The following is a 12,498-nucleotide window of genomic DNA, read 5'->3' as shown; positions in this document are numbered from 1 at the left end:
AGCACATAAGCTGCAGCCTTATTGCAAATACGCCAAAGAAATGTTTTTTTTTTCGCTTTTTTTCTATCGATAATTCCAACGCCAGACGCGATTTATTCGCGAACTCGTTTCACTGAGCGAAATAAAAGAAATGTTGACGCAATAACGACTTGGAAGATAAGCGAGTAACGCAGACTACTATAACTTGTCGGAGATTATCTGCACTCGCTTCAGAACAACTTCAGTCTGAAAAGCATGGTAAGTTGATAGCAAGAAGTTTAAGTTGAAGAGTACAACAACGCAGCGGCGTTATGAAAGAGAGAGGCAGAGAAAAATATTCCCGGAAAGCAATATCACAATTAATGACATTTTCCATAACGAACGATTCCTTCTTGTCATTCACTTCGCCTTTCGGCAGCAGCTCACACGCAACCCTGTCACCATTTATCCTCGACCGGCCATTCGGCGGGCCGGATGATTACAAAGAATAAAGCAACTTTTCGTTTGTATACGAAGAGTTTGTGATATGTCAGTAATTTTGGCTATACAATATGTTTGTTATGCATGACTGACTGGCATCCGTTCTTATGCAGGCTTCTAGCGTAAGAAATGCTTCGTGAGTACGGGCATTGGGCCTGTATTCAGAAAACTGGAGAGTGGTTCTTGAGTGGCCAGCTTTCGGGCGCCCGCCAATCATGACAGCGATCATTGGGATCACTGACAATTGTGTAGGCGTCGACCTTTATGTCTTTATGTATGCCCCTCTACAATTTATGCAAAAGGTCAGGGCCCGGCCGTATATTCACAAAAGCGTCTGACGCCAGAATTGTTCGTCACAGAAATATTTGAGCCAATTCTGATGCTTGACATATCATTACGCAGCCAGCTGGCCAATGGCACAGATCTCTTGCGAACGAAAAACTTAGTGAAATTGGCCCCAGGAGCTTGTGCGGGTACGGATATAGATATGCAGGGTGTCCCAGCTGTCATGCATCGCGTTAAAAAAAAAGTTGACGGGACATTCTACGCAAAGATAACAGGTGCAAATTAGTCGAGTAGAGCAGCCACCAGCAATTTTTCAAGCGAAACTTGTATTGCCTCACTCGTGTCGGTGTCGGTATTGATGTTGGTGTACGGTGTTGAAGTTGGTGTACGAAGAAACCCAAGCCGTGTGAAAATAAAAATTGCTCGTTGGGCTGCGGAATCGAACCACCGACCTCCGAGTTGCGAGACCACCACGCTAGCCGATTCAGCCACTGTCGTCTTTTTTCTATTACTGCTACGGCGCTATTGAAGACACTTACACAGCGCTGTGTATGTGCCTTCTTATTCTTGGTTTCTGTCGTGTTGCGCTGCTCCATGTCTATTATGAATATTTATTGCTATATTTAACAACACATCCGCCAGCCTGTGCAAGGCTAGTTGCATTTGCTTATGAACTTTCAACTGTGTAAGGACATCCAATATTTGAAGCACTTTCTCTTCCGCGCCTTGGTGTTTCAGTACATCTCTGAGTTTCGTGACACTCTTAACAAAATATGCGTTAACTTATCGTGCTTGGGGATCAGCGTTTTGGAAATGCATACGTGACCTCCATACGCTATAAAGACCGAGAAGCATAAATACATCATAGGGGACGCTATTTCCTTGAACAGGGAGAAATCTTATGCCGTGCGCAGCTATTGGAAGGTCCTTCTGCAGTGTCCCTTGAAGGACATCCCAATAGAAGACAGCGTTCCAACAGTCAATGAAAACATGCTCTACTGTCTCTGATTTCCTGCACAAAAGACAATTATTAACTCCCCACGGCACAAATATGCCTCGTCGTTCGAGCCAAGTTTTTACTGTTGGTTTTCCAGACGCACCCGTTGTAGCGGGGTTTTATATGCATGAAGAACTAGACGCAGCGACCGCAGCTGGCGCGCTGCGGTCGCTGCGGTCATGCCATACCCCCAGCCAATCATGCCATACCCCCAGCCAATCACACCCCTTCCTCCGGAGGAGGGAAAGGGTGTGATCGCGTGTTCGCTCGCCTCAGCGCCCGCCGTTTCCCGCCTGTTCAGGCCCGGCAGTCAGATGGGGAGGCCGCGTTTGGTTCGTTCTGCCGAAGAGCAGGCTGCATTGAAGGAACGGCAGCGGCAGCCGTCCCGCGTGAACGTCTCAAACTACAAAAAAAAAAAAAAAAAAAAAAACTAAGCAACCCTTCCCATAGGGTTGGACAAGCTTCGCGTGCAAGGGGTTTAAGATTTTTTGTGGTGATTGCATTCATTTTATTAATTAACTGCAATTCGGTAATTACTGCTCTGAATAGCGTGCTGTCAATGAAGAATTTGTAGAAAATTGCAAGAAACTTAAAACTGGCGTCTTTTCAGCCAGGTACTTTTTGCCCGTTTATTTTTCCGGCTGATAAAGAAAGCCTGCGCGAGAAATGAAAAATATCCCGGGACTATAACCTGCATCAAAAAGCAACGCCGTCAAACATGCTGCACAGGAGCACTCTTTTCATGACGCATCAACCACCAGTTATCGGCACTCTTTCCTTATCTAGAGTTACTGTATATGTATATCCAGTAACTCTATCCCTATCAACACAAAGGCGCCGCGCTGTGGCGGGCCAACACCACCTAGATATCACAAGGCCTGTCCACTCCGATCCATGACGTCACGCTACCTGGTCCGACTGCCATGGAATCTAATGGGGATGCTCCCGAGTAAGCCGTGGTGATTTCGACGTCACCGCTTTCGTCACGCCGGGCTTGACAGCGGAAATTTCGATACATGTAGCATGACGTTATGGACCGGAGTGGACAGGCCTTGTGCTGTCTACGTAGTGGTGGCGGGGCACGCCAGATAAAGCACCAGCTCTGCCACTAACTGCTACGGACCTTGTTTGCGGGCGCTGCTTTTTGATGCGGACGGACGGTTAGTCACGTGACATTTTTCATTGTGCGCGGGCTCTCTTTATCAGCTGGAAAAATTAAGCGGGCAAAATGTACCTACCTGAAAACATGCCAGCTTTGTTTCTTTCAATTTCCTACAAATTCTTCATCGACAGCACATCATTCAGAGCAATAATTAAAGAAATAGCTAACTGCAATGATTTATTAAATTGAATGGCATCAACAAAAAAAATTACTGCCGGCTGCTCTACCCGACTGTGAACCGCATGCACTTGGTTATCTTCGTGCAGAATGACCAGCATTTTTTTTAAACGATGCATGATAGCTGAGACACCTTGCATAGGGTGTTTCTTTAGCTGCACCATTTTTTTAATTGCCTTTAGCCGATAACACCATTCTAACCCTTGAGCTAAATTATTTGATGAGGCGGCCAATGCTCCTAAAAAAGGAAATGCTTATTCGAATAATTAACCTAATTACAGTAATTAATGTTTAAATGAATTACTTTAGAACACATTATTCAGTCTACGAAATGTAGCTCGTAAGCTTGCAAGACATATCTACTTGGAACGAATTCTGACCTGGATGGCAGCGCTTTCGAGATATGCGCCATCAAACTTGCGGTAAAACTGCCCTGTTGTTCCACTTACTTTTTAAAGAAACCGCTGCTTTATGCATTGAAGCACAAAAGTAACTGGAACGCCATTGCGTTTCGTCGGACCCTTTGAAAATTATCTCGAAACATGTGTATAGTTACATATCGTTCTAAGTGGTATGCCTTGCGAAGTCATCGGCTACAACTCGTAAATTTAAATATGCGCTGTAAAGTAATTAATTAGGAACCTAATTAGTGTAACTATGTTAACTGTTCATTTAGGCATTTCAATTTCTCGTACAAGTAATGGTCGCCTCATAAAGCAATTCAGTTCAATGGTTAGAATTGTGCTATCTGCCATAGTCAATTTAAAAAGAAATTGGTGCCGCTAAACACAAAAACAATACACCTATATACGCATATTGTAGAAAACGAAAGTTGTTTTCCGTGAAGAATGGCCAACGCACTATATTAATCACATTAATTGAAACAAAGACATCAGAAACAGTATCGAAGCCGGTAATAATAGTGCCGCATTCATGTCAGCTGACACGTGTTCGTAAATGCAACTCAACTCCATTAATGGTGCCTATTATGTTCGAGCTTCTTCGCCCATGAAACTCTCCTAAGAACCATTATCCCACAATGGAACAGAACCATATGTGAAATATATTACTTGGAGAATTCACGAAAAATATTTCTGCCACGAACGCTGTTCCTTTACATGCAAATAATGTAGTAAACAAAGCACATGCCTAATATCATATACCTAATGCCGGTCAATCCTCCCGAGTGGTCAGGGGACTGACAAAATTTACACATGCATGAATTCTTGGACGAGTGAGCTGCACTACTATTTACAACCAGAAATGCCTGCATTTCGTCATTTCGACAATTTCCTCATTGACACTTTTAATCTAATTTTAACATTTGAGACGTCGTTTACCTAATTAAGGCTAATCATGTAACTAGGCGGAATGCAGAAAATAATCTGAGTATCTCCAAGCGACGGCAGACAACACTACCTTGGTTCTGTCCAGCTACGTGGTGTTTGCATATTTTTAAATCTTGGTGCGTGACAGTCGGGACACCTTGCACATAGATGCGAGAACGGCGGTGTATTTAGAGCGTGACGAGCGTGGTCGACAAGCGACGTGACAGTGTGTTTAACGACAGCGCGGATCAGCCAACGGGACACGGCAACCGCGCACGCCGCCCAACTCACCCGTGAGAAAAACCGCCGCGAAGCCACTCTTCTGGACCGAGTTGTCCGAGCTGAATTCAATGCGCAGGCTGTTGCCCTCGGAGGTGATGATGGGTGGCAGGTAGGAGCCGCAGAAGAGCCCGTGCTTCCGGATCGTGTTGTCGCCCATCTTGCTGAGGATGTCCACCTTGTCGTACTCGCAGTCTTGCTGCCGCCGAAAGAGCAATCGGGTTAGATGGCGTTACGACACAAGAGAACACGGCCGAGCGTAACGCGGGTGCTAAGTGCCCCTGCCGCTCAAGTTCGCTCGCAAATGTAACGGAACGAGATTACTCAATGAAAATAAAAAGGCACGGAAGAAAAAAAGAAAGGTTTCAGGGAAGCTTGCAACGAGAAGGAAAGAAAGAAACGAACAAACAAGGACGAGGAGAGAGAGAAAAAAAGGAGGAAAGTCCGGAAGGTCAACCAGACGCGCGTCGCAGTTTGCTGCCCTACACCGGGGAAAGGGGAGGGACGAAAATTGGGGAGCTCTCTCGCCAATTTCCCCAAGGGAGGGAGAACAAACAAAAAACGAAGAAACTCCTTCACGGTACAACCATACGAAGCCAACCGACATTGAAGCGAAGGGAAGCCTAAGGGAAATTACACGTCGTTTGAAATTAGATGTACAAATTATAAGTTAAATTTATCTATTTATTCGGATACCCACGTTCGCCGAGCAGGTATTACAGTAGAGGGGTTTCGTTAAGCGTTTACACATAAGATAACGCGCAGTGAAACAACTTGAAAAAATGAAAAACAACTTCTCGCTGTTCTACTTTTGCAGCTTTTGCAAGCCTTTTGCAAGGCAACACACCTCCTTCTCCTCCTCCTGCACATGCACGCGCTGCTTGTATCTTTTACGCGCTCGTGATAAGACTTTGTGCAATAACGCCAGGTCAACTGCTTTCAGTACCGAACAGGCAACGTTGTCCTAAGAGAATAATAGATGGACGCGCGCCGCAACTCGCCTTATGACGGCGCCTCCGTGCCTCGCTTTCCCCAAGCATTCCTCTGCACTACGACAACTTTTGCTCCTATCCTTTAAGACAGACGCGCATAACGCTAACCACTTTCTTCCCCTAACTATAACGTCGCGTTACCACAGGAAACCACAGGCGCTTTATGTGATAACCCCGCCGACAAGGCGGTGCAATAAATTCATAAATATAACGTCGAACAACCAAGGCGCACATAAACAGCGATTACACAAAGGTTTGTGGGCTCCCTTGCTAAGGTTACATTTCCTCATTAAATTTCGTAATTTATTCGTTCTTTTTCTTAGTTTACTTTCTTCTTTTGGTACAGGAACGTCAGGATGGTGCCGGTGCACTGAGAAGTTTTCAGAACGCCGGAAGACATAAAATAAGGGAGAGAGAGAGCATTTTCCCATATGGCTGGGGCAGGCAGCGTATGCAGAACAGCGTAGGCCCAAATAAAAAGGACCAGCGCCCCTTCCGACAGCGCACACGAAACTGCAGGCACGATACGTACGCGAGGTGGGAAACAAAGCTTCTCTCACAAAGTGCGAGCGTGGACGGGTGTCGGTACAGCGGGCACCGAGTCACTTCAGTCACTTGTCTTTAAAAGAAGAGACGCAATCAGGCGCAGCCATTGCTGGCTGTAGTTACTCTGGAAATGCACCCCCCTCTGAGCTATCTATCTACAAAAGAAAGAAAGAAAGAAAGAAAGAAAGAAAGAAAGAAAGAAAGAAGGAAAAGTAGAAAATTTTTCGTTGCACAGAAAAGGAAGAAATGCGAGAAATACGAATATTTTTTTTTAATATTTCGGTCAACAATCGAGTATACCTGGCATTCTCATCGGCGGCTAAAACTTGTCTCTCTCCCTTTTCATACCAGGCATAATCACGAAAAAGGGGGCGTGATATGGGACAAAAAGGTGGGAGTTGAAGAAGGAAGCGATGTAGTCCTATAAGCTTCTGTACGATTCGCATATTATGTGTACCTGAAGCGAAGCATGCTTTCAGAAGCTAATAAAGTAAGTCTTGCGGAGAAAAAAAAAACTGAACCCTTTAGATAATAAATGGGGTGGCTGAATGGTGCCTAATTACACACTTTTCTGTGCAATTAAGGCGCAACGCGGTACCTTAATGCAACTAAACAAGCTAAATAACGAGTATGAAGTTCACGTGTTCAGGCTACTCACTAGTAAATTAAGTAAGTGAACGCGCGCGCGCGCCTGTGTGTGTGCCTTGTGTATACGTGCGCATGTTTGTGTGCGTGTGTGCGCAAGTGTATAAAAGTGTACACCGAAATAAGGCACGTCGTTTGGCGCACACTCACGTTGTTCCCTTCGAGGTCAAAGTGGGTGAAGTTGAGCGTGATGCGGTACTGGGGCGAGGCGACGATCTCCCAGATGCAGTTCTTGTTGGACGGGTACAGGTCCGGAAACGATGGACTCGTGATGGTCCCATTCGATGCCTCGATCATGCCGCCACACGCGTCTGCGGAGAGCACACACGTTTGGTAAGCGAGTGAAGGGACGCCACATAGACGATCCTTAGCTACTCATCAATGAGTTGCTAAGGATCGACGAATGTAGAGGACTGACCGCAATAAGCAAATGGGGCCCGGGAAGAGAACATTTCATTTCCTACACTTCAGGCTTTTAACACTAGGCCGGTATAGTGGCGGGCTTATGACCCCGTATAAGCCCTGGTTGCCAGCGTCATTATATGAAGTCGCGCAGTTTTAAGGAAAGCATAGCTTCCTTTTCGCGTGTTAAAAAAAAAAGAAAAAAAAAACTGGGCAGTTTCACCCGAAGTATGGATCAATGAAAGCAATAGCGAGGTATATAGCGTTGCGCTGAAGACAGTGTTCAAAGAATACGTAGGGGCGACATGTTGCCGCGACACAGCACGCGAGGCAACTTCTGCATGCCCACCAGAAACGGCACCCTGGCAGCTAGCAGGCGTCTCACAACGCTGGCCTGATGAGGAGCTAGCGCCGCCACCGGCGTTGCAAGTATCGCACATGCAACGGTGAGGTATACGCACACGTCTATGCAGAAGCCTATGCCGATGAAAGTCGAGTGTTTGTACGCACAACGCTTGCGCAACGGCGGAATACAGAGAATTTCCCTGTTGCTCCGCTGCAGAGCCGATTGAGTGGAGCGTGCGTTCACTTGGCTTCATCGCTTTTGCGGGCAAACACACTGGGCGTCTCGTGTCTGTGGAGACCTTCGAACCAGGCCTCCACGCGCGAGCGTCGCTTGTATACCGTCGATACCGGGACAGCACTGAGGTGGAGCCGACGCACTTCTAATTTTCATATAATTGCTATGACATGCAATAAAAAAAAAGAAAGAGAAAGAAAAGGAAAAGCACTAACGGGCAGAAACCTGCAAAAAGGAACAGATAACGGAAAACGAACTGATTAACCTTTTCATGTTCAGGTTTTCATATCTACTGGGACCATATTTTCTAACGTTTCATTTCCTTTTGTATCCTTCTTGGCTGATCAAGTTATCGCGCATTCGATCTCAGCGATAGCGGTGGTGCAGACCCATGCACGCAGTATAAATGTCAAAACGTACAGTTTGTTCGGAATAGTAATAATCTGTGCGGCTCCTTCGTTGGTCGCTCGCTGTCGCAATTGGGTCTTCGGTGTCATCCTTGTAGAAGGCCAGTTAAATGCATGCTCCAAGTCTGAGCATCCTTTCATTCATTTTTTAAACATTTATTGTCTTCTATCAGAGCGCTAACAATGAACTGAAGGCCAGGCGAGTGTCCAATGACAGTTATCAATTGTTACACACGGACACATTCTCAGCACTATTTTGTTTCTCACATTGCTAGTAAAAACCGGTAATTTAGCTGTCCTTGCGACCGTCACGCGACACCTAGTCCTGCCGGTCATTACACAAGCTCTTCCACCCCTGAGTACGCAAAGAGGAAATCAAACAGCGTTTCCAGTTAAAACTAATGTGCAGAAACAAAGAAAGAAAATGAAGGTCGAGGAAGAAGTCGCACTCATAGTCCACTGCTGCCAAGCAACACATCGAGTGGGCAGCTGCATGCCTTGCATGCTGTGATCAGTCGCCTGCGACGGCCTCGGGTGGCTGGCTGCGCCAATCCTGGTGTTTGATTATTGCGCGAAAAGGGGAAAAAAAACGAGAAAAAAAGAACAATAATGTGCACAAATGTGCTAAGAACTAGAGACAAACGCGACGTGCGTTGGGCTTTTCAAGAAGATTAGAGTGGAGTTGGTCAGCAGCTTGATATGTTTTGCGAATATGAGAAATTCGAAAGGCTTGCATGCACGCGCCAAACGCTGGTTAGCGTATGTGTTTTGTTTTAACCTTAGGGAGGTGGGGGGGAGGGACTTTCTTTGATAATATCCTTTATTAGCCACATTAGCTACATCTTATGGTTAACAATTCGGATACATTAGATACTCAGCAGGTTGCTGAAATTCTGGGAGAAATAAATAGCCTAAAAGGTGAAGACACGCAGTTGATGTCTTCATACACCGCTTACAAGAGAAGAAATGAAATGTGCGACTTAAAATTGGTGAGGTAATCGTCGCGTAATACCTGTAAACGGGAGCACACTTCTTGAAATAATGTTGAAGACACGCACGCACGCACATCTACTGAAGCTGCAAGGAAATAACGTCGTGATAGCTGATTGAGAAGTGGCGCGGTTGTGGCGTGGTTGTGACGGTTTATGAATCATCGTTTGCGGCTCGAGAGGGGAACATTGCTGCCCCGAAAAGATGATTCGCTTAGTTGGCATGTCTTACGTAACATGTCTTACATGGTATATCTTACTGACATGTTTTTCACGGGTCTACATGATAAAAAGGAAGTAGCCTAGAAACACACTAAGCGAACATGGTCTTTAGAATAAAGGGAACGCGCTCTAAAGCATTATGGCAGTCAGGGTCATGACCTAAACAAGAAAATAAGATTAATTATACGGTACTTCTTTCAAGATCTGATAGCCCCTCCGACAATTACATTGCTGACCGACGTGCCGTTCCCTCTTAGCTTCTGCGTGTAAGTGGAACGGCGGAAGTGTTCTGGAAGCACGTTACCGCTGTAAGCTTCTCTTATAGTCCTGCTTTACAAGCTGTTTCGCAATATGAACTACAAACTTTTCATATCCTTGTTCTAAATTCGCGAGGTATTATGCGAGAACATTTCGGTATCAGATTAGGGGGGCCATACCCGCCGGCTATAATGAATTCATGTAGGGCCAGGTTTCAGCGAAGGTATTACAGAGAGAACGTATGAAGCAGGAGCGCGTCTGGGTGATTTTATGTGATATGTGTTTCCTTCACTCAAAGCTAACCTTGAACTGAAGTGCCATATGCTATAGATTCGTGCTTGCTTACTTAACGCAGTGACAGCTGCGTTATACGGCGAATTTCTCAGCGGACGGCGCTCGTGCGTCGAAGCGTCAACGAGTAACACCTATGTTACCGGTTAAAAATAAATAACTCGGTACTGAGCAGTAATTTCGAGCATCAGAGTTTTTTTTCCAGTTTGGCCGTTTAACCAACTGAAGCAATGTGGTACGGCTAGTCTAACGCTCGGGAAAAACGGTGTGTCATGCCAAATAGTACAGGAGGTTATGGTTATGCTCAGAGCAGGGCGCATTCTCTCGGCGATTATGGCAGAACACGAACAGCGCTGGTTTTCTATACGTAGTTGTTGCATTGCGCAAACAATCAGCGAATGCAGACGAATACAAGGTTACGACGAGACGGCACGCGTACAGCATTCGTGTTCACCTGCTCGCGCTGTATGTGTGCAATATTTTGTCAAACAAGGACAAAGAAATGTGTTATGCTCTTTGTGTCGTCAGCTTTTTTGAGCGGGTGCAGTTAAGAGCTGAGAAAATGCGATCAAAGTAAAGGCTGCCTGCTAAAAAAAAGGAAAAAAGAGAAGTATGGTTACACACTGAGCCTGGCGCTCACGACGCCGTGGCTAAAGGCTTAATGGAACTAGAGAACGACGGAGCTAGCTTTCAACAACGAGCGGCGCGGAACAAGAACTGACGGCTGCCCGAAGCAGCGTGTGAACGAACTGCGAGGCAGAACTAGGATTAGACGAGATAGAGAGCTCATTGCCGCTTCGCCGGTTAACAGCTGGCCTCACATTCGCAAAAAAAAAAAAAAAGCTCTTACGTAGAACCTTTCGTAAGAGCAAATAATAGTCAATCCGGATGCTGGGCATAATATTAGCGAAGGTGGTGGGCCAATCGCAAAGAGCACTTATGAACAAAGAGCTTTACGAATTTGGCGAAGCTTTCCGTTCGTAGCGTACAAATGTTTTCCTTTCTTTTAAATAAGGACCCAGATTCACCAGGTTGGTGAAGAGTCACTGAATGATATATTTTATCATAGTGGCGTAAACTAGGACCAAATTCAAGCCCCATATATATATGTATAGTTCCAGCAGCTCGACGTCTAGGTTGCTGGAACGAGTCAACTCTTGATAGCGAGCCAGACGTTGGAACGCATTCATTGTTGTCTCCTTAATAACCGATTCGAAAAAGCTTTAAAAAGAATATTCAGCATGAGCCACATATTGAATAAAGCCCTGTACTAGAGGGCGCCGCCGCTGCATGTCCAAGAGCACGCATTTTGACAGGGCGCCATTCGATCCAACTTAACACGAGCTTCGACGGCGAACTGTCGCGCACAAGCCCTATCGATAGATGATGTGTTACGTAAATAACTTTTCTCCTCCCCTCCTGATCCACCTGAAATTCGCCAGAGGGCCGTTGTTGCTGTTGTTGTTTTGCCCCGGGCCCTTGCTTCTTCCTCTTGTCGAAATTCGCACCCGATATTTAGGATTGAACGTTCGCAAAGAATGGACAGTTTTACTTGGAGGCAGAAGAAAGCATGAACGTAATAGAACGAGAGATGCAGAGAAAACTGCCGGATCGCATTCCGGGAGTCGCCTGAGGCGGCGCAGGGGCGCGTTCATTCCATTCACGAGGTGACACGGAGCGGCGAACCGTTTTATCCTTGAGGAACGCCAGGATGACGACCAGCTTTTCTTTTCTTTTTTTTTTTCTCTTCCTTCTCACTTCGAAAGCACTAATATATCCAAGGCATATGACAGGACCTCTGCGAGAAACGGAGAGAAAAACGCTGAAAAAGAAAATAAAGCAAATAAAAGTAAATAAATAGTGCAGAAGAGGTTAGCCTAGCCAAGGAGTAACGTTTACGGCACTGCGCCAAAGAGGGAGCATATATAAACGATGTCGGATAACATCTTGGGTTGGCGCGCAGACAATGTCGATTTATCGCAGCAGCCGCCACGCGCTTCAGATAAAGATGAATGAAACGGGGTCGATCGGGTGATCGTCGTGGCCTTAATGGAGTGTGGTGGCGAATTAATTAACCTGCGTGAAGCAGCGGTAAGTGATAGGCGCACCTGTATCTACAAGGATTCGAATTGAAAATCGGATCTCGAGAGCTTTCAACGTTATCGATGTGCGTCTTCGAATCATTATTGCAGCGTTCAGGTGCAGCGGCGCGTGCATAACGAAAATGCCAACTTGCAGCGACCGTGCAGGGGGACTTAAGCATAAGGCAACGTCCAGTGTCGGCACTATATTGCTCGATGAGGCCATCACAAGAAAGCTAGAAAGAAAAAATGTCCAAAGATTTACAAATTTAAATTCATATTTAGAAAACACAACTGGCGCAGTATACATTGTTTTATGTCGACTAATTTAGTCCCCACGAAAAAAAAAATTCAAGAAAGGAGAAAAGAAAGAAAAATGAATGAAGGAACGCGTGACA

General features: G+C 45.7%; 1 protein-coding gene across 1 annotated transcript in view; it reads right to left on the bottom strand.

Moving 5' to 3' along the window:
• LOC119437223 (bone morphogenetic protein 1) overlaps positions 1 to 12,498 on the bottom strand; it is a 572,373-nt gene that overhangs the window by 20,346 nt on the left and 539,529 nt on the right. The window contains exons 12-13 of the mRNA XM_037704269.2: positions 7,021 to 7,181; positions 4,700 to 4,886 (exon numbers count right to left, since the gene is read on the bottom strand). Of these exons, the coding sequence (XP_037560197.1) occupies positions 4,700 to 4,886; positions 7,021 to 7,181 (348 nt within the window). The remainder of the gene's footprint in view (positions 1 to 4,699; positions 4,887 to 7,020; positions 7,182 to 12,498) is intronic.

The sequence above is a fragment of the Dermacentor silvarum genome, chromosome 1 (genome assembly GCF_013339745.2).
Source record: "Dermacentor silvarum isolate Dsil-2018 chromosome 1, BIME_Dsil_1.4, whole genome shotgun sequence".
NCBI lineage: Eukaryota > Metazoa > Arthropoda > Arachnida > Ixodida > Ixodidae > Dermacentor > Dermacentor silvarum.
Note: the sequence above shows the minus strand (reverse complement) of the source record. Positions and strands in the feature narration are given on the sequence as shown.